This window comes from Amblyomma maculatum, chromosome 1 (genome assembly GCF_055883805.1).
Source record: "Amblyomma maculatum isolate TAMU_Amacu chromosome 1, ASM5588380v1, whole genome shotgun sequence".
NCBI lineage: Eukaryota > Metazoa > Arthropoda > Arachnida > Ixodida > Ixodidae > Amblyomma > Amblyomma maculatum.
Window position 1 is genome coordinate 484,235,076 of NC_139344.1, and position 18,713 is coordinate 484,253,788.

An 18,713-nucleotide genomic window follows, 5' to 3' on the forward strand; every position below is an offset into this window, starting at 1 on the left:
ACACTCTAGATACAGGGGTGGCAGCCAGTGGAGATGTGGTTTTATATCTCTATGGTTTTGAGATCTTCTGTGAATAGTGCTTCTGTGAAATGTTCTTCAGATGTTTGCTTTGCATAAGGATATTGTGATTCCGCATTAAGATTGCCAACACTTTTAGAGAAGATGCAGAATGAGTCAGGACGAGGTTGATATTCATGATGGGGCTTCTCAGACTACCTGTGGCTAGTAGTAACCTTCAGTCTTGCTTATCAGTGCTCTTTATTACATAGTCTGTGAGATCCAGTTTGTACCTTTGTGTAGTAAATACATTGCACAGTATAGCATAGTTTCATTCCAAATCAGATTATTCCAAGATTTTAAATAAACATGATTCTGATTATGAAATTTGCTTGGCAATGAACTGCTTAGGTATGCTGGTTTCCACATACTTCAGATGGCCACTATCAGAGTTGGTTTTTGGCATACTGTTTTGAAGCTGTCTTCATGAAGTAAAATTGTGACAAAGAAAATTGATTGTAGGTGCATGCATTGGAAAATGATGTGGAAGGATGCTTAAAATCAGCTTAAATGAGAGGAATACAGTTTTGCCATTGGGCTGAATAAGAAATATATCAGCAATACAGCATTTATGAAGAAGAAATGAAGGGCCGCCATTCATTTCATCATGCACCAACTTGCCCCTCGGGCAAGTTGGTGCATGGTGCATGGTGGTACAGCATTTATAGTAGTTTGGGCGCCCGTCTCGGCTGCGGGAGGTGGTCAGTTCGAAACCCGTCGCCGGACACCCACCGATAAAATTGGGTACAAGCGTCCCCCGGCGCCCGGCTCTTTCAGGGGTGTGCGTTTGGAAGAGGCTCTGCTAACCCTGCTGTGCTCCTTCGGGGGCTTAGTTTCGAACAACCATGGCCTGCAAAGGCCGTAGGCCTTCGCCCTGCAGTGGGTATAATCAGGCTGATGATGATGATGATTTATAGTAGTAGGGCACTAAGAATTTCTAAAACTTCATTTAATATCCCTCTGAATAAGTTTGCATAAGTAGGGCCTAATCATGTGCTGGGCATAATGCTTTTTATGAAGCTCACAATTATGCTCTAATATGGCCTGCCACAGTAGTGCAGTGTTTAGGGCTCTTGACTGCTGTGCCTAAGGATGCGGTATCAAAGCCCAGTCGTGGCTTTTGCTGTGCAATTTCATTGTACATTAAAGGGACACTAAAGACACTCAAATATGCTATCAAAATCTAATAAAGGCATTTGGTGACACCGTCGTCGCATATCCGGCAGCAAAAAATCGAATTATTGCTGAGATATTGCGATAAGAAGTTGAGGTTATTGTTGTTCCCGCCGGTTGAATTCAAACTGTTTTCTCTTACTGCGTAGTAGGGTAGGATGACGCACACTACGACGCAAGAGGAGGCTCCGTGATTGCTATCCCGTGGGGAGCGGAGAATACTTCAAGTGCGTGCAGAGTCATGATCTTCATTTGATACGCACTTAGGATTGGTACATTTGCTGCTCCGAGCTCGTATTTCAGGCGCCCCCGGTCCAAAACGAAATTATCTGAGCACGCACGAAGTGCATGAGCCGGAACATAACCGAAACTGAAGTGAATGCCTGTGGCGCCGCCAAGTATATTTTTATATTGGCCTTGCAACGTTTACGTTGTCTTTTCGCCGTCGTTTACGTGTGATAAAAGCATGTTATCATATTCGAAATTGAAACCTGCTACCGCATTCAAACGGGCAACGTAATTCGCATTTGTCAGCCTCCGGGATCCCTTGCGCGTCACGTGATTTGTAGTTTCGAGTCTCAGCCGCTTCGGTTGTGGCGGCGACACCTGTATTCCTGTTTTTCCTCTTTACTACCTTATAACAGCTGTTTTCGGTAAGAGCGGCTTTTTTTGTAACCAGGAACTGGCATTCTATCGATGCAAGCCCACTTCATTTTTCATTTAGTGTCCCTTTAAAGAACCCTAGGTGGTTGAAACTTGGAGAACCCTCCACTACGTCATCACTTTACAATGTTACCTTAAACCAAACCATTATGCTCAGTTTGACCAGTGGTAACCAAAGTAGAATTATCTTTTCAACACAAAATGCTGCTCTGGCCAAGCTGCACGAAGGTGCCTGGTGGCATAAGGATCCAAGGGTGGGTTTGATTACCGAAGGAGTTGGCAGCTCGTGCCAACTAGGCCACGTAATGTGGTCTTGTGTCGACCAATTAATGCCTAGCCATGTCACCTTGCATGCCATATCATAGGCATCATGATTTTTCATGTGCAATGCTGGCACTTGATTTCCTGGAAAACAGGCCCTTATTAATCAAGTTTTAGAAATTTCTTAGTGCCCTACTACTATAAATGCTGTATTCTCATCTGGCCTCATACTAGTGGGTGAAGCCTGTAGGGCTGGCTGCCAGGGTTGAATGTTTTTTGGCCAGAATTGTGTTGCTTTGAACAGCGTGGCCATTGCAGACGGAGCTCGAATCTCTGGTTGATGCTGCTATCGCTGAGGGGGACTTTGAGAAGGCGGAGATGCTGAGCGACCACTTGGCCAACAGACAGGTGAGCAGTGCGAGGTGCGCAGCACTTGTAGGCCAGGCTTGCATGCGAGCAGTTTGAGCCAATACACTAGGCAGCAGTGCATCTCTGTCGTGTCGCAAAAACAATGGAAGGAAAAGCTAGCATGGTTCAAGCATCATGTCTGCATTCCAATAATACTAGCAGAGGTGGTATGCAGATGGTCTGCTACTGTCATAGTCAGTGCACTGCTGAAATAAAATGGTAATATGAGCTGGTGTTTTGACTGCATGGTAGAAAACAGTTTGGACCAGGATGCAACGAACAGTGGTAAGCTGGGAATCTCGATGTTTTGCAGCAAACAGTGCAGGACATTGCTCGTGTTCTACTGACCAACTTTTGCTACGCTTATGGTTGGAAATGGTGTGCAATGCATTGTGTTCAGTTTGCTTGGGAACATTGCAGATGAGGCATGCCAAAAGATTTAAATGATGCAGATTCCGATTGGATGCTGTTGAACCTCAGAATAATTTGGAATGGAGCCTTAGAAATGTCTTATTTCATGTCTTACGCCTGTGAGAAAAGTGCTTCCAGTATTTGTGTAAAAAAATCTTTTTTTAGTCAAAACAGATCACTTCATAGCAATTCAATTGCCAGCATTCAATGCAAAATTTTAATCTTGCTAATGAAGATGTACTTTCAATACTGCTAACTTTTAAATCTTGTAAATTGTTTGCACAAAGAACTTGTGTGAAAGGCAGCTGGTAAAGTGCACGGTGTCTTCAAGATATTGTATAGTGTTGGGATCACTGCTGTCTGTCAGCAGACAGATGTACATTAAAAATGTCCACGTTCCTGAACACTTTTTAACTTTCCTGAGCATGTTGGGACATGTGTGTGTCTTAAGTAAAGCTGTCCTTTTGGACAGCCCTTGGTGAAGGCAAGTACATTGGTAGGGTTAAGGATGGCATGTCTAGTTAATTCACAATGGAGAAAGCACTTAGATGTGGACTGTACGAGAGATGTCACCACTTTGGAACATTTTTCATGTTGATGGAGTGGTACAGTGTGATTTACTACGACCCTGGCCAGTTTGCAGTGAAGATTGCGGATGCATTTGCTGCCAAGCGCTGTGCTGAGGAACAGCGAGCCAAGCGGAGGAGAGACTATGTCAAGAGGCAGACCAAGCTGCCCTGGGGGTGAGCACAATCCTTATCGCTCTGAGGAAACTTACAACCAGTCATTGCATTATTAATAAAGAAACTGGCTGTAATTGCTGGCTAAATATGAACAATTTTCATTTCTGCTCACAGAACTGCAAAAACTGGTAAGAAAGGCTTTTTCTAGGTTACTGGAGGCCTCCTCAGTGGTTAATTCATTCCTAAACTAGGCTACCCTAACAGCCAAACAACCTGAAATTTTCATGGTTGTAATACTGCATTGCGAACGTAGTGCAAGTTTGAGCTTCAAATGTTGATTTACTGTGTGTGCATGTTTGCTGGAAAGTTTATTGCCCTAGGACATAAAAGCTGTTGAAACTTTTTTTTAATTGCGCAGTAATCTTTAAAGTCTTTTGGTACAATTAATTTTCTTTACATTTTTGCATTGAAAGAATGTCTAGTGATGAAATACTCGAGGTTCAATACTTTAATATGATGGTCTGCAGACATTACAAGTTTTGAGGTATGTGGATCAGTGAAATAATTTGGTTACAGCATGAAAAAATTTCACATCTACAGCGTGACGGACAATACACTGAAAGGGCACAACACAGTGCTGGCTCACAGCTGGAATTTTTATTGGCTGACCAGCTGGTATCACACCTGCAGCCGGGATTGTAAAACAATGCAGGTTGTTGCTAGGCAACGAAATGCCTCTTGGCATTTTGTTGGCATGTCTCAGCATTCGGTCAAGGTACCATATTTTCCTTTTTCACCACTACAGGACATTTCCTGTAATGACTTGGTAGCATACTCTTGAATTGACCAGAGTGCAAAATAATAGAGAGCTGGACTGAAGATGAGATAGGACAGTTGTTTGGCTTGTGGTGTTTTGCATACCAAGTTGACTCAGGCTGTGAGGGATGCTGTAGTGAAAGGATCCGGTTAATTTAGACTATCTTGGGTTCTTTAACTGATGTTGCACACATTGCAGTTGATTGTAATAAAAAGATGATGTGGATTCTGTGGAGGTATATGCAAGTGTAGTCAAAGGCATGTCAGTCAATACCATCTTTAGAAGCACAGAACAAGACTCGGCTGCAATCATTGTGAACTGTGTCCGGCATTAAGTGCAGCTCTTGCTGTATAACACATGTGAGTGGAAGAAATTGTTGCAGTACCACACTTGTAGTGGGCCGGTGTTGAGAATTCTCGAATACCATGACCTTTTCTAGCAGAGAATTGCTGTTGCCAAAAGACGACACGTACATCTCAACCTTTCTGGCCAAATGAATCACTGAAAACGCATTATATAGAATTCAATGAACAATATGGAGTGGGGGTTCTGAACACATTCGGATAACAATTAGAGGAAGTGCCATGGCTGATCGTTGATCCTCCCTGCACGTTTCTACTAGCATTGAATTTGCCATTTGCGCCAACTTCATTCTCCTAAGAGTCGAAGGAAGTTGCTTTTCAGTGTTTTACCACTCGTGACTGAAATTATTTTGCATCAGACTGTTTTGGGAAACCGGTTTACTGGTCTGTTTGCAGGAATGAAGTGTGCCAGTTCATTTTTCTTCAAGGGAAGGAAAAAGCGTCCTGAATGACATAACAGTTATAAAAAAAGTATCACTACTGCAGTGTACAGAGGCACTAAGAGACATGCAAACAAACCCGGCTCTATGCGTTTTGCTGTTCGGTATTCTTGTCACTGTAAGCCCGACGCTAAGAAATTCGAACAGCAGATTAAGCTGGTGCCATGCTGCTTACATATTTTGCTACCGTGATAGTAGTGTGCTAAGGAAGTTTCTTGCTGCAAACCTAACTTATTTGATCCTTTAATATCTCACTCTCACTGTAAAGTTATCGAAAGTGATTAGGGGTGAGTTAACAGCTCCAAGTTCCCTATGAAAGCAGCTGGTTAATGGCTGTTGGCACTTGTCACATTTACTCGCACAATTAATGCATTTGCAAAAACAAATGCACTGGGCATTAAAACTCAAATTCTGATCAACTGCAGTGTACATTTTATCCCGCATACAATGCGCGTCTTAAATTGGTAGTTTCTTTTTTCATAGGAAGGTGCATGTGGTGTGTAATTAAGAACGAGATTTGCCGCCTTGTGCAGTGTAATATCCTTGTCACATGGCACTTCTCCATAGTCTTTACTGGATAGAGAAGTTGGTAAATAAAAAGACTAGCGCAAATAACACAGACACAGACATAGGAGAAGACAGGACGAGTGCTAAACATCAACTGAGGATTTACTTGCAATAAAGGGAACATAAAAGCACTTGGTGGCACATGCGCACTCTAGTCAAAACCAACGATCAAAAACTAATCAAAAGAGGGCAAACTGTTCCTTAGGTACACTTTTTCTTTTTCTGAAAGGGTGATTGAAGGCGCACTGACACACTTATCGCTTTCCCTGCTAATGTGATATGTTTCACATATCTCACGCCCTAACCTTGTGCCTCCCCTACCAAGCACACACGTGGCATCAAACGCCGGCCCGCAACGCTTACAATGATTGGCCAAATGGCCGCCCCCCGCCAATGAATCCACCAGCGAACACTGCTCTCGTATTCGATCATTAAGGCAGCGACCAGACTGCCCCACGTAGCAATCTACCGCAGGAGAGAGGTATGCTGTAAACGACGCCGGCAATGCAGGACACAAACTTGCACTCATGTTTTTTGGTGCAGATCGGCTTCCTGTCCTCATTAACGGCTTTGCACATGCGCACCAGCTTTTCGGGGGCAGTGAACAAAACGTCCACACCGCACTTCTCGCCAAACTTTTTCAGCCGGTGCGATAACTGATACATGTAAGGAATGGCTGCATGCCTCAGCGTTTTGAGTCTTTTGTCGCCTGCCATGACAGGGCGACACCTGCCCCGACTTCTTTCAGGAGGCATTCCGCAACAGCCGTCACTGTATCCTCAGGAAAATCGGCCTTCTGCAACCGGTGCACTTGCACCTGTAAGCTGCCCTCAATTTTATGCTCACATGACCTTTCGAGAGCACCGCGCAGGCAACTTTTCGCAATGCCCCGTTTAACCAATTTGGAATGGGCAGAATTATACGCCAAAATTTCCTTTTTTGTGCATGGCTGGTACGACCAGCAGATGTGCCCCGTGCCAAAGTACAAACATAGTTCGAGGAACTGGAGACACCCATTCATAGGAATTTCATGTGTGAACCTAAGTTTGTCCGAACATCCACCGAAAATATCTAAAACCCGTTTAACAACTTGTGGCTTTTTGCACTCATTACCAATGTTCACAAACACAATAAAATCGTCAACATATCACCTGACAACACCTTTTTCTTTTTCCAAGAATGCTGCGACACGCTTATCAAATTGACCTAAAAAAATTTCAGTAAGTATGGGAGCTATGCATGAGCCTTTGCAAATACCATCCTTCTGTATGAACAACTTATCGTTAAAACAAATGTAGGTGGATGAAAGGTAACATTTGACTAAGGCTACAAAGTCATTTACTGAAACGCCGCTACTATTTTGAAATTTGACAGCATCCCCACCTTCAATCCGCTCTTTTACTGCGTCTAACAGCTTGAGGAATAGAATAAAATAGCTCCTCAACATCAACTGAGAAAGCAAAGTTAGCTCCTAAGGCACAATCCTGCTTCTTCAAAAACTCGAGTTTATTGCTCTAAAAGGGAAAGATGATGGTAATGATTGTTCAGGCAACCTCCGTCCTCTGTTCACCGGCAAAATACCTTAAACAGTTGAACAGAAGGATAAAATAAATGTAAATTAACGAACTGCCAAACAAAAAGGCAACAAAGAACACTGCATAAAGAGCAAAGCAAATCATATGTATGTTGAGAGTTGAGCTAGTTGGTGCATCATTTTTTAAAAACACACAGCGCAACAAACGAAGGTCAAGCACTGTTCCAGGCTTGTCCATTTTTTGCGCTGTGTTTTTAAAATGTGCATGTTGATGTGGCTGCTGAAGACATTCTAAGTGTTCTCTCAACACTCGAGATTTTAGAGCGAAATTAAATTCTAAATAGAAATATAATATTCAAAATTATATTGCATGAAATATTTTTGTTTTTTGAGCTCGCTCGCTGGCAGCCACATTTGGGCAACTCCTTTACGCAGCTTTGAAGGTTGCCGACGATTGCCGTGTCGAGGCTTTGCCGGGTAGCTGCGCATCAACTGCATTTGGAGCAAAGAATCTTACATCCCTAGGTCCCAGACTCGGTGTCGTCTACAAGCATCCCATAGCCAACAAAAACAGCATTAGCTTTGCTTGTCGGCAGTTCTCTGGCTCATTTGGGCCTGGATATCCACCACCGAAGCCTTCCTTTGTATACAACTGCTTTTGCATTGACAAAAAAGTGGCCAACACCGCTGGGGTGAAACCAGCAACCTTGTGCTGACTACGACTATATCAGTTGCTTATAGTTTCCTTTGTGCCTGATATCAGTGTGTCATCGTTCTGGCTTTATGCAGGTTTGAAGCCAAAGAGCGGTGGCAGATGAAAGGCAACATGTGAGAACAGCATCCTACAGAAGTTTACAACCCACGCACGAAATGCCTGGTGTGTCACCCACTTTGAGGACACAAGCTGTCCTGCTGCTACAGACATCCAGCTGTGCCAGTGTCCTCATTTTTGCTCACCCAAGTGCCACATTTTGTTTATTCTCGCCGGTATGGGAACATTATGAAGCATTGTGTGGGAGGTTTCGTTTTGCAAACATGGTTACCCAAGTATGCAGTTTTCCGCATGAAAATACGCAGGGATTACACTTTTTGAAAAAACCTTTAGTTTAGTTTAGTCGTTCAGTCGTGTCCGACTCTTCGTGACCCTATGGACCATGTCACGCCACGCTTTCCGGTCTCTCACTATCTTCCTAACATCACATAACTTCATCTGCAGTGCCTCGAGGATGCCATCTAACCATCGCGTTCGCTGCCTACCCCTTCTCCGGCGACCCTCAACCTTTCCCAATATCAAATCTTTCTCCAGCGACTCCTCTCTTCTCGTCAGATGACCAAAGTAGCTGAGCTTTAACTTTAAAATTTGACCCTCCAATGAGCAGTCAGGGTTTATGGTCGACAATATCAACTGATTTGATCTTCTGGCAGTCCAAGGAACTCTCAAGAGTCTTCGCCAGCACCACAATTCAAACGTGTCAATTCTTCGGCGGTCAGCCTTTTTCACAGTCCAACTCTCGCATCCATACATCACAACTGGAAAGACCATAGCACGAGTTATACGGATCTTGGTTGGCAGACTAATGTCTCTGCTCTTTACTAGGCGGTCAAGGCTAACCATTGCTCTCTCTCCCAGAAGCAAGCGTCTCCTAATTTCATGGCTGCAGTCTCCTTCCGAGGTAATCTTGGAGCCCAAGAACAGAAAATCTGTCACAGCTTCCACTTCTTGTCCATTGATGCTCCAGGACTTGATAGGGCAAGACGCCGTGATCTTTGTCTTTTTAATGTTCAGTTTAAGCCCAAACTTCTCACTCTCTTCTTGTACGCGGATCAGAAGTCTCTTGAGTTCCACTTCACTTTCTGCCGTTAAAGTGGCATCATCCGCATATCTAAGGTTGTTGATACGTTTTCCAGCAATCTTCACTCCAGCTGAAGACTCGTCCAGACCGGCCTTCCTCATGATGCACTCTGCATATAGGTTAAATAGGCAGGGTGACAGTATGCAGCCTTGCCTCACTCCTTTCTCGATCGGAAACCAATCAGTAAGACCATGCTCAGTTCTGACTGTGGCCTCTTGCCCTTCATACAGGTTCCTGAGGAGACAGATAAGGTGAATTGGAACTCCCATCTCTTGGAGAGCTTGCCACAATCTGCTGTGATCTACGCAGTCAAACGCTTTCGCATAATCAATAAAGCAGAAGTAGATGGGTTTCTGGAACTCTCTTGCTTTTTCCATGATCCAGCGAAGGTTAGCAATTTGGTCTCTAGTTCCTCTGCCCTTGCGAAACCCAGCTTGCATGTTCAGAAGCTCTCGATCCACATACTGCTGCAGCCTACCTTGGAGGATTTTCAGCATCACCTTGCTAGCATGCGAAATAAGCGCGATCGTGCGGTAGTTGGAACAATCTTTGGCACTGCCTTTCTTTGGAATGGGGCTGTAAACTGACCTCCTCCAATCCTGTGGCCACTGCAGGGTTGTCCAAATCTTCTGGCATAATGTATGCAGAATGTTAACAGCGTCATGGTTGAGGTTTTTGAAGAAACCTAGTCCAGCACATTTTTTATAGCCCTGCAGACGAGAGTCCCTAGGCCTGCGCGGCTATATTAATTATTGCAGTGCAGGGCAGCAGGGTTACCATATTCAAACAGATCAGAGCCTCAAGCAATAGCTTTTAGCACTTTGGAAAGACCCCAAAAAATGCTAATACAAAAATGAGCATATAGTGCCCAAGAACACTCAAGAAACTTTTGTCAAAATACCGTTTGTTTTGACCAAGTATTATTAATTGAAAACTAAAGGGGGTTTTATCATGCATCAAAAATAAGTGAAGCAATGAACAACGCTCAGTGCTCTTTTCAAGTATTAAAAGGAATGTGCGTGAATGATACAAGGTTATGGCCACCAAGGAACTCAAACAGTTCAGTGGGGAAATAGGGCTGAGGAGAGCCGCACTAACACTGTTCCTTGTGCAGCATCCTCACCCGTTTTCATGTTTGCAGTACTCTTTGGGCCTAAACCAGCCAGCATTGAAAGGTTGCCGAGCATGGCTCGCTACATAGACGATAACAGTCGGTTTGTCGGCGCTGCTTCAAAATTTGGTTTAAAGGGTGCTGCACACTTATTGCCATATTTTGGAGGATATTGCATGGGGATTTCATGAATAAAAGAGGTATAGTGTTTTCACACTCGTTTTGGCAGCGACTGTCGTACTCGAATGCTGATGAGAAGTAGCCAGACAGTGCAGCATTCTTCTCACTCCTTAACACCAAGCTTGTTTGGCCGAAAAGCCATCACTGCAACGTAAACTGTGTCGAAGAAAATTCACACAACTTTGTAAAAAAATTGCAACACAACCGTATCTTGTGCTGCATTCAGGATGGTGTCTTACCATTTTGCTCCCCATCTTTTTAGTTTTAGGCTAGTTTGCCGGAGAGATTCAAACCAATTACATATGCACCTCTGACAAGTGGTTTCCACTGAAAAGCGAGATGTGCCTTTCTTTACCCAAATACCAACTTACAAAAATATACGCGTTTGCAGAAGATGCCCAACTACTGTACCGGAGTACCCAGGTTCAAAACTGAATGAGGAGAGAAGAGGTGTCGGTGTGCTGTGCGATGTCAGTGCATGGTAAAGGTTCCCAAGTGGTCGAAATAACTCCGCAGCCCTTCACTATGACACCTCCTTTCCACTCATCTTCCTCCCTTCCCTTAGAGCTCAGTTCAGGTGTCCACAGAAGGGCGACAGATACGCCTTTCCTTCCCAGTTATTACTTAAAAAAAGTTAAATTGGTTCACAGGAAGGGAAAGGCGCAGTAACTGTCACACTTGCTCTGTGGACACCCGAACCGCGCCGTAAGGGAAGGGAGGAAGGTGGGAATGAAAGTGGACAGAGAGAAAGAGGAGCCGTAGTGGAGGGCTACGGAGTAATTTCGACCACCTGGGGATCTTTAACATGAGATGTCAGCGCACGTTAAAGATCCCCAGGTGGTCGAAATTACTCCGTAGCCCTCCACTACGGCTCCTCTTTCTCTCTGTCCACTTTCATTCCCACCTTCCTCCCTTCCCTTACGGCGCGGTTCGGGTGTCCACAGAGCAAGTGTGACAGTTACTGCGCCTTTCCCTTCCTGTGAACCAATTTAACTTTTTTTAAGTAATAACTGGGAAGGAAAGGCGTATCTGTCGCCCTTCTGTGGACACCTGAACTGAGCTCTAAGGGAAGGGAGGAAGATGAGTGGAAAGGAGGTGTCATAGTGAAGGGCTGCGGAGTTATTTCGACCACTTGGGAACCTTTACCTTCCCAGTTATTACTTCGACAAAAATGTAAAATTGTTTGCCGAATGAAATGAGTGTTAAAGGCACACTCATCAACTGTTGAGGCAAAACTTGAGCATCCCTCTTTTTCATTCATTGGGATTTTGTAGTTTCCTCTAGGAGCACGCATGTGATGCAGCAGGAGGCAATTGCGCAAAGGAACCTGTCGAGTTCTGCAGCATCTGGCATCACGCTGTGCTAAAGAAGTTGAACTCTGCAACTGGGATTCAAACCACTGCACCATTTCCAAGCCAAGCTGCTAGTCTCCTCTACAGTATGTAACAACGTAAAAAAACAACAGTTGCCAACGGTAGTGGTCCGACTCTTCGTGAACTCATAGACTATATCATGCCAGACTTTCTGGTCTCCCACTGCCTAATATCACATAGCTTCATCTGCAGCGCCTCGAGGATGCTATTTAACCATCGCGTTCGCTGCCTACCCCTTCTCCGGCGACCCTCAACCTTTCCCAGCATCAAAGTTTTCTCCAGCGACTCCTCTCTTCTCATCAGATCACCAAAGTAGCTGAGCCTCTGACCAGTTAGGGTTTATGGTCGACAATATCGACTGATTTGATCTTCTGACAGTCCAAGGAACTCTCGAGACTCAACAGTATACATGATCCAAAACAAGCCAGAGGCATCCAAATTCTTGGGCTCCTAATTTGCAGACGGTTAGGTAACCAGAAAAGCCTTGACAGCGGACTACTTTCAGTCATGAAGGAGCTGCGTGCTGTGGTTACTACACTGGTTGTATTTGGCTGTAGCAATTTTACGAGTGCAAACTGCACACCCCATGGCATCCCTGTGTGCGTGTGCAGTGCCAATAAAAAAAGTAGAAGTTTGCTGCCGATTACCACCTAGCTACTTACCAGCCGAGCATGCATTGCTGTGCCGACGGATGTTTTTGGGGATGCCCATGTGAAGCATTTCTATATTTGTACACCTGAGAGATGACACATGAAAGCAGTAATTATGTATGTGCCATCAGAACTTGCATCTACTGCTCAATCAGCTCCAAATTTATTTGTACTAACTGATTCCTTATTAGCTGCTACTTGAAAAAAAAAAAAAAAAAAATTGCAAGTTATTTTAATAGTATTCTTGGCAGAAACTGGTGCAAGCAGGGTCGACCATTTTAGAGCAGCTTTAGGAACAGTCATTTTAGAGCACATTTCTAAGGCCTTTCATAATTGCAGTTCTCATTTTCTGAAATATAAAATCTTGATTCCTTTTCATGCAAGTTCAATGTCTTCGCACTAGTCTCCAACAAGCATGTAGAGATATACCACAGGCTGACCTTAGCAACAACTAGTAGCAAACTGAACGCTTGCTGTTAGTCTGACCTAATGCATTAACTTCATAGATTCAAATGTCAAGCCTACCACTTTGACGCACTCTAGCAGCGATACTAATTTGGAGTTCAGATTAATGGGCACGAATTTTTTGTTTCCTATCTTGCGCATATTTTATTTATTTAGAATACACCTCAAAGCCTCCAGATATGAGGTATTAGGTAATTTTCAGAGAAAGACACTAGCAGACGACGGACAAGGAAGAGACGCACATATGTGCCCACTAACAACTTTATTACTTGTTATTGAGCGCAATGTGTGTGTCCTCCTCTTCTTGGTCCGTTGTCTGCTAGCATTCTTTCTCTGAAAATGAATAACCAACTCGCCCTGCAACATACCCTGTATTAATTTAATCTTTTTGATAAATATGGCTGATAAATTCCCGAGCATTGGTTATTTTGTCAGCCAAAAAGGAACCTTCAGACCACAATAATGACAAGCGTGGTGCCACTCGAGTGCTCTTTTCCTACTGTGGGAACGCAGACGACTGCAGCACAACCTCTATCCTCTTGTCTGTTTTAGGAGCAGCTTTGGCATATAGATCATTTTACTACCCTTGGAGAAACCGGTTTGACCGGCTGTTAGGGAGAAGTAAACACTTTCCAGTGCTACGATAGCAGCCCAGCTCCCCAATATGGCAGCACCCTTCACCCCTTTGTAAAACCGTGATAGATAAAACCATCCTTTAGCTTTTTTACTTCACTGCCTCCTGCCAGTATCAATCGCACACTGCTTCAACAATGCTGGGGCTCATTTTTAATATCTTGGCGATAGGCCTTGTATACCTTTCCAATACTACTGAGAAGCTTCCTAGTGATTGACAACTTTGGCGTGCCAACCCATAACGCTTCAAGTTTTGCCTACCATAATCTTGGCAAGCTTGTCACTGAAAAAGAGGCTCAGTGGTGACATACATGCTTGTTTTCACAGCGGAACCATTAGAATAACTCATGCAGAGTTGGACAAGTTTCCTTCTTTACGGCTCGCAGCAGTTTGCGCTACCTGCTCTCCATCCACAAGCATTAAAAAGGCTGGGAGGTGCTATGTCACATTCACGGTGCACTATTTTTGCCATTATCTCCAATCGCCTGTCATCATCAGCCTCTCCCATATTTCTCCAATTAACCGGTTCTGTGTTAGCTGCATCCACTTGATCCCTGCGAACTTCTTAACCTCATCCGCCCACCTAGCTTTCTGCCACCCCCTGCTATGCTTTCCTTCCCTTGGAATCCAGTTTGCTACCCTAAGTGACCATCAATTATCCTCTCTTCGCACTACATGTCCTGCCCATGGCCATTTCTTCTTAATTTCCACTAGAATGTCTGTAAATTGAGTTATTTCTCTGACCCACACTGCACGCTTCCCATCTCTAATGTTACCCCTACCATTTTTCGTTCCATAGCCCTCTGGGTAGTCCTCAACTTAGTAAAACTCTCTTGGTTAGCCTCCACGTTTCAGCCCCATAGGTGAGTACAGATAAGATGCAACTGTTGTATACTTTCCTCTTGAGCGATACCGGTAAGCTGCTAGGCATAATCTGCGAGTGCTTGCCAAATGCGCTCCATCCCAATCTTATTTGTTTCATGGTCCAGATCTGCGGTTACTACCCGTCCTAAGTAGACATATTCGCCTACTACTTCCAGTGCTTTGCTACCTAACGTAAACTGCTGTTCCTTCCCGAGGCTGTTGAACATTACCTGTCTTCAGCATATTGATTTTTAAGCCTACCTTTCTACTTTTCCTGTCTAGGTCATCAATCATTATTTGCAGTTCATCCCCCGAGTTACTTAGCATGGCAATGTCATCAACAAATCGCAAATTACTGAGGTATTCTCCATTTACCCTCATCCCCAACTGCTCCCATTCCAAGTCTCTGAATACTTCCTCTAAGCAAGCTGTGAATAATGCTGGGGAGATTGTGTCTCTTTACCTAACACCTTTCTTTATGGGAATTTTATTACTTTCTTTATGCAGAACTATGGTTGCTGTGCAGCCACTATATATATATATATATATATCTTCCAGCACTTTCACATACGGCTCGTCTACCCGATTTTGCAATGCTTGCATCACCGCCGCGGTTTCAACTGAGTCAAATGCTTTTTCGTAATCAATGAATGCTATGTATAAGGGCTGGTTATATTTCGAGCATTTTTATATCACCTTATTGATGGTATGGATATGATCGATAGTAGAGTACAGTTTCCAAAACCCTGCTTGATCCTTTGCTTGATTGCAGTCTAAGGTTGTCCTGATTCTATTAGCGATTACCTTAGTAAATACCTTATACGTAACAGACAGTGTAGCTGATTGGTCTGTAATTTTTAAGGTCCTTAGAGTCCCCTTTCTTGTGAATGAGGATAATGTTTGCATTCTTCCATGGTTCCGGTACCGTCGATGACACCAGGCACTGCGTATACAGGGTGGCCAGTTTTTCTAGCACGATATCCGCCCCCCGTCCTTCAGCAAATCTGTAGTTATCTGATCTTCTCCAGCTGATTTCCCCCTTTTCATAGTTTCTAATGTTTTCTTGACCTCGTCCTTCGTCACTGGTGGAACGTCTGACTTTTCCCCTACCGCCAATCTCATTACAGTCCAGACTACTTTGGCTAGTAGAGATCTGTATAGAACTCCTCGGCTACTTTGATCTTGTCCATATTCGTGATGACGTTGACCGCCTTATCCCTTATCGCATACATCTGGTTTTTGCTTATGCCCAATTTCTTCTTTACCGCTTTAAGGCTTCCCCCGTTCTTTACAGCATGCTCAATTTTTTCCATGTTATACTTCCTTATATCGGCCACCTTGCGCGCTTATTGATTAGCTTTGATATCTCGGCCAATTCAATCCGGTCTGTTGGATTAAAAGCTTTCATACTCTAGCGCTTCTTAATCAAATCTTTCGTCTCCTTAAGACAGCTTACCGGTATCCTCTCCAACTATCCTACCGCCTACTTCTACAGCGCACTCTCTGAAATTATTGTTTATTGCTTCTAGAGTAATGTCGCCATCCTCAGTTAGACCTGTAGCGAGATCCTAAACCCTTCTGCCCTTCCCATCACCGCTAATTCGTTGATGGGTCCCTTTCTTACTAATCTGTTGCATTCCTTCTTCAGACTTAGGCTAATTCGGGACCTCACCATCCTGTGGTCACTGCATCGCACTTTCCCGATTACCTCTACATCTTGAATATTGGCTGGGGTGGCACACGGTATGAAGTATTTTTAGTCTCTCCGTTAGGACTTTTCTATGTCCATTTCCGGTTCGCTGAAGGTATTCATGATTTTTAAGTTATTGCGCTCTACAATCTCTAGTAATTCCCCCTGCTATTCCTAGAGCCAATGCCATAGTCACCTACTGCCTGCTTTTTCCCTACCTTGGCACTGAAGTCGCCCATTAGTACAGTATACTGAGTTTTCACTTTTCGCATTGCCGATTCTACACCTTCGTAGAAGCTTTCAACTGCCCTGTCATCGTAACTACATGTGGGTGCATAGGCCTGTACAACTTTCAGTTTATACCGCTTATTAAGCCTAAATATGATGCCTGCCACCCTCTCATTAATACTATAGAATTCATCTATATTACCCGCTATGTACCCATTGACAAGGAAACTGACTCCTAGTTCTCGCCTCTCCAGTAAACCTCGATAACACAGTACATGCCCGTCCTTGAGTACAGTATATGCCTCATTCGGCCTCCAAACTTCACTAAGCCCTATGACATCCCATTTCATACGCTCTAGCTCCTCTAACAGTTGATAGTTTGCGCACATCTGTTCTGTGTCGTCTCCGATTGTGTCCCAGTTCCTACGTAAGCGCAACAATGCACAGGAATAACAACCACCAACTAGCCCAATTTGAAACTCTCCTCTAACAGTACTGCGAAACTAGCTTCAGTAGCTAGGGTTCTAACATTAAACGTTGCCAGGGTCAGTTTCCAATGGAGGCCTGTCCAGCGGAGCCAGAAGTTCTTAGCACCCCCTGCTGCGTCACAGGTCTGACCGCCGCCGTGGTCAGTTGTTCCGCAGCCGCTGGTGACTGAGGGCCGGGGTTTTATGGAGCTTATCATAGGAGGTTGCGGCCAATTACTGCACCAGGGTGGCCAACTCCTGTTCTGGTGAGGGAGTATTTGCCGGAGGTGTTCACCGGCATCAGGTCGCACCTCAAACCTGTTTGTGGAATTCCATCGACATGCGGGTTTGTTTTTTTTTTTCCCCGGTGGAGAATTGCGCAACACCGGGATATTTGAGCCCCGGTCCTCGTGCATGAGAGGCGAATGTTCTACCGCTGCACCTGCAATCTGGTTATGATCATGCACTAAGAAGCTCAAAAAGCCACAACAATGAAAATTAAACTTCAGTAATCCAATTACGTGCCCGACACAGCGTGTCCGTAAGCAACGCAGAAGGCCTTGAAATAGGTGCGAAGTTCCCGCAATAGTGAATTAGAAGTACAGATGTGCTGCACGTAAACTTAAAAAAGTAGCGAAAAAATAGTCGAACCTGGATATTACGAATTTTGGTTATATTGAAGTCACGAATATCGCCTTGAAAATCCCAGTTAAGAGTACAGGAAAGCTGCGTCGTATATCGAAGGAAAGCGTAGCAGGGGGCAGCAGAAAGTTAGGTGGGCGGATGAGATTAAGAAGTTTGCAGGGGTCAAGTGGATGCAGCTAGCACAGAACAGGGTTAAGTGGAGAAATATGGGAGAGGCCTTCGCCCTGCAGTGGGTATAATCAGGCTGATGATAATGATATTGAACTCAATATCACCGGTCGTTCGACATATCGAACTCCGTGCGCCTCCCCCAAAGACTTATCACATCACTTGGGCAGTTTGCCGCGTGACGTTTTCAAACCACGCCGAAGGAATGAGCGGGCACAGCTCAGCGACTGCTAGCCTAGGGCAGCGCAACGCCCTTCCCTCAAAGACGCGCGCATCTGCGGTGATCGCTACCGCACTAGCACGTGACGTTTGCAAGTCATGTGGGTGAAGGAACGAGAGGAAACCAATGCAGCCGTGGTGTTCGGGAGAAGGGAAAAATGGGATAGAGCGAAGTGCAAGGGTGTGCCCACTCTTCTGCTGAGCTTTATCTCTCCCCTTCCTCTCTTCCCCGGTCTTCCGTTCGCAGCAGCATGCACTACGCATGCGCGGACAAGCCAGACGCTTCTCCAGTGTGTGTTGTGAACGCTCTGCGCGCGGCGTCTCGTGTGCGATGAGCATCTAGTGTTGTCGTGCTGAACAGGCGTAAGCTAAAAAACTAATTTTTTTTTTTACGAGTCGTTTATTGTCGTCGTGCGGACGTTAAGAAGCGGCAGCTTTTTTGTTCTTTTTTTTTTTTGTGTGAGAGTCGTTCATTCTTGCATCTATGAATCAACAAAAGCCAGCTGCTATCACACCACCGGCTTTTAGCATTGTTCGCTCCAAACGGCATCTGCAGCTATCCCGCTTGCCAATGAATTTGTTAGCAGTGGACTACGCCTGCCTCACCCTAAGCGCGACATGCTAAATCGAACCAGGCTTGTCAAGGCATCACGCGGACACACTGCCAAATTCGCTCCCTGTCGCAGGATCTATGAAAAGTACAGTGAAACCCTGTTTATAACGAACAGTTAACAAAATCGGCAAATAGTTCGCTCTAACCATAATTCATAATATAAAATTTCGTAGAAAAT

General features: G+C 44.5%; 1 protein-coding gene and 1 long non-coding RNA gene across 5 annotated transcripts in view; one reads left to right on the forward strand and one right to left on the reverse strand.

Annotated features, from left to right (window-relative positions):
* Positions 1-11,130, forward strand: part of LOC146210134 (uncharacterized) — an 89,581-nt gene extending 78,451 nt beyond the window's left edge. For 2 of the 4 annotated variants that reach the window (XM_084608076.1, XM_084608079.1), the window contains 2 exons: positions 2,473-2,562; positions 3,610-3,722. In XM_084608076.1, coding sequence (XP_084464202.1) covers positions 2,473-2,539 — 67 coding nt within the window. In that variant the 3' untranslated portion in view covers positions 2,540-2,562; positions 3,610-3,722. Of the gene's footprint in view, positions 1-2,472; positions 2,563-3,609; positions 3,723-8,165 lie in introns of those variants that run through there. The other 2 variants (XM_084608071.1, XM_084608073.1) reach the window with 2 other exon arrangements.
* Positions 1-18,713, reverse strand: part of LOC146210123 (uncharacterized) — a 374,427-nt gene that overhangs the window by 256,384 nt on the left and 99,330 nt on the right. The window lies entirely within an intron of this gene.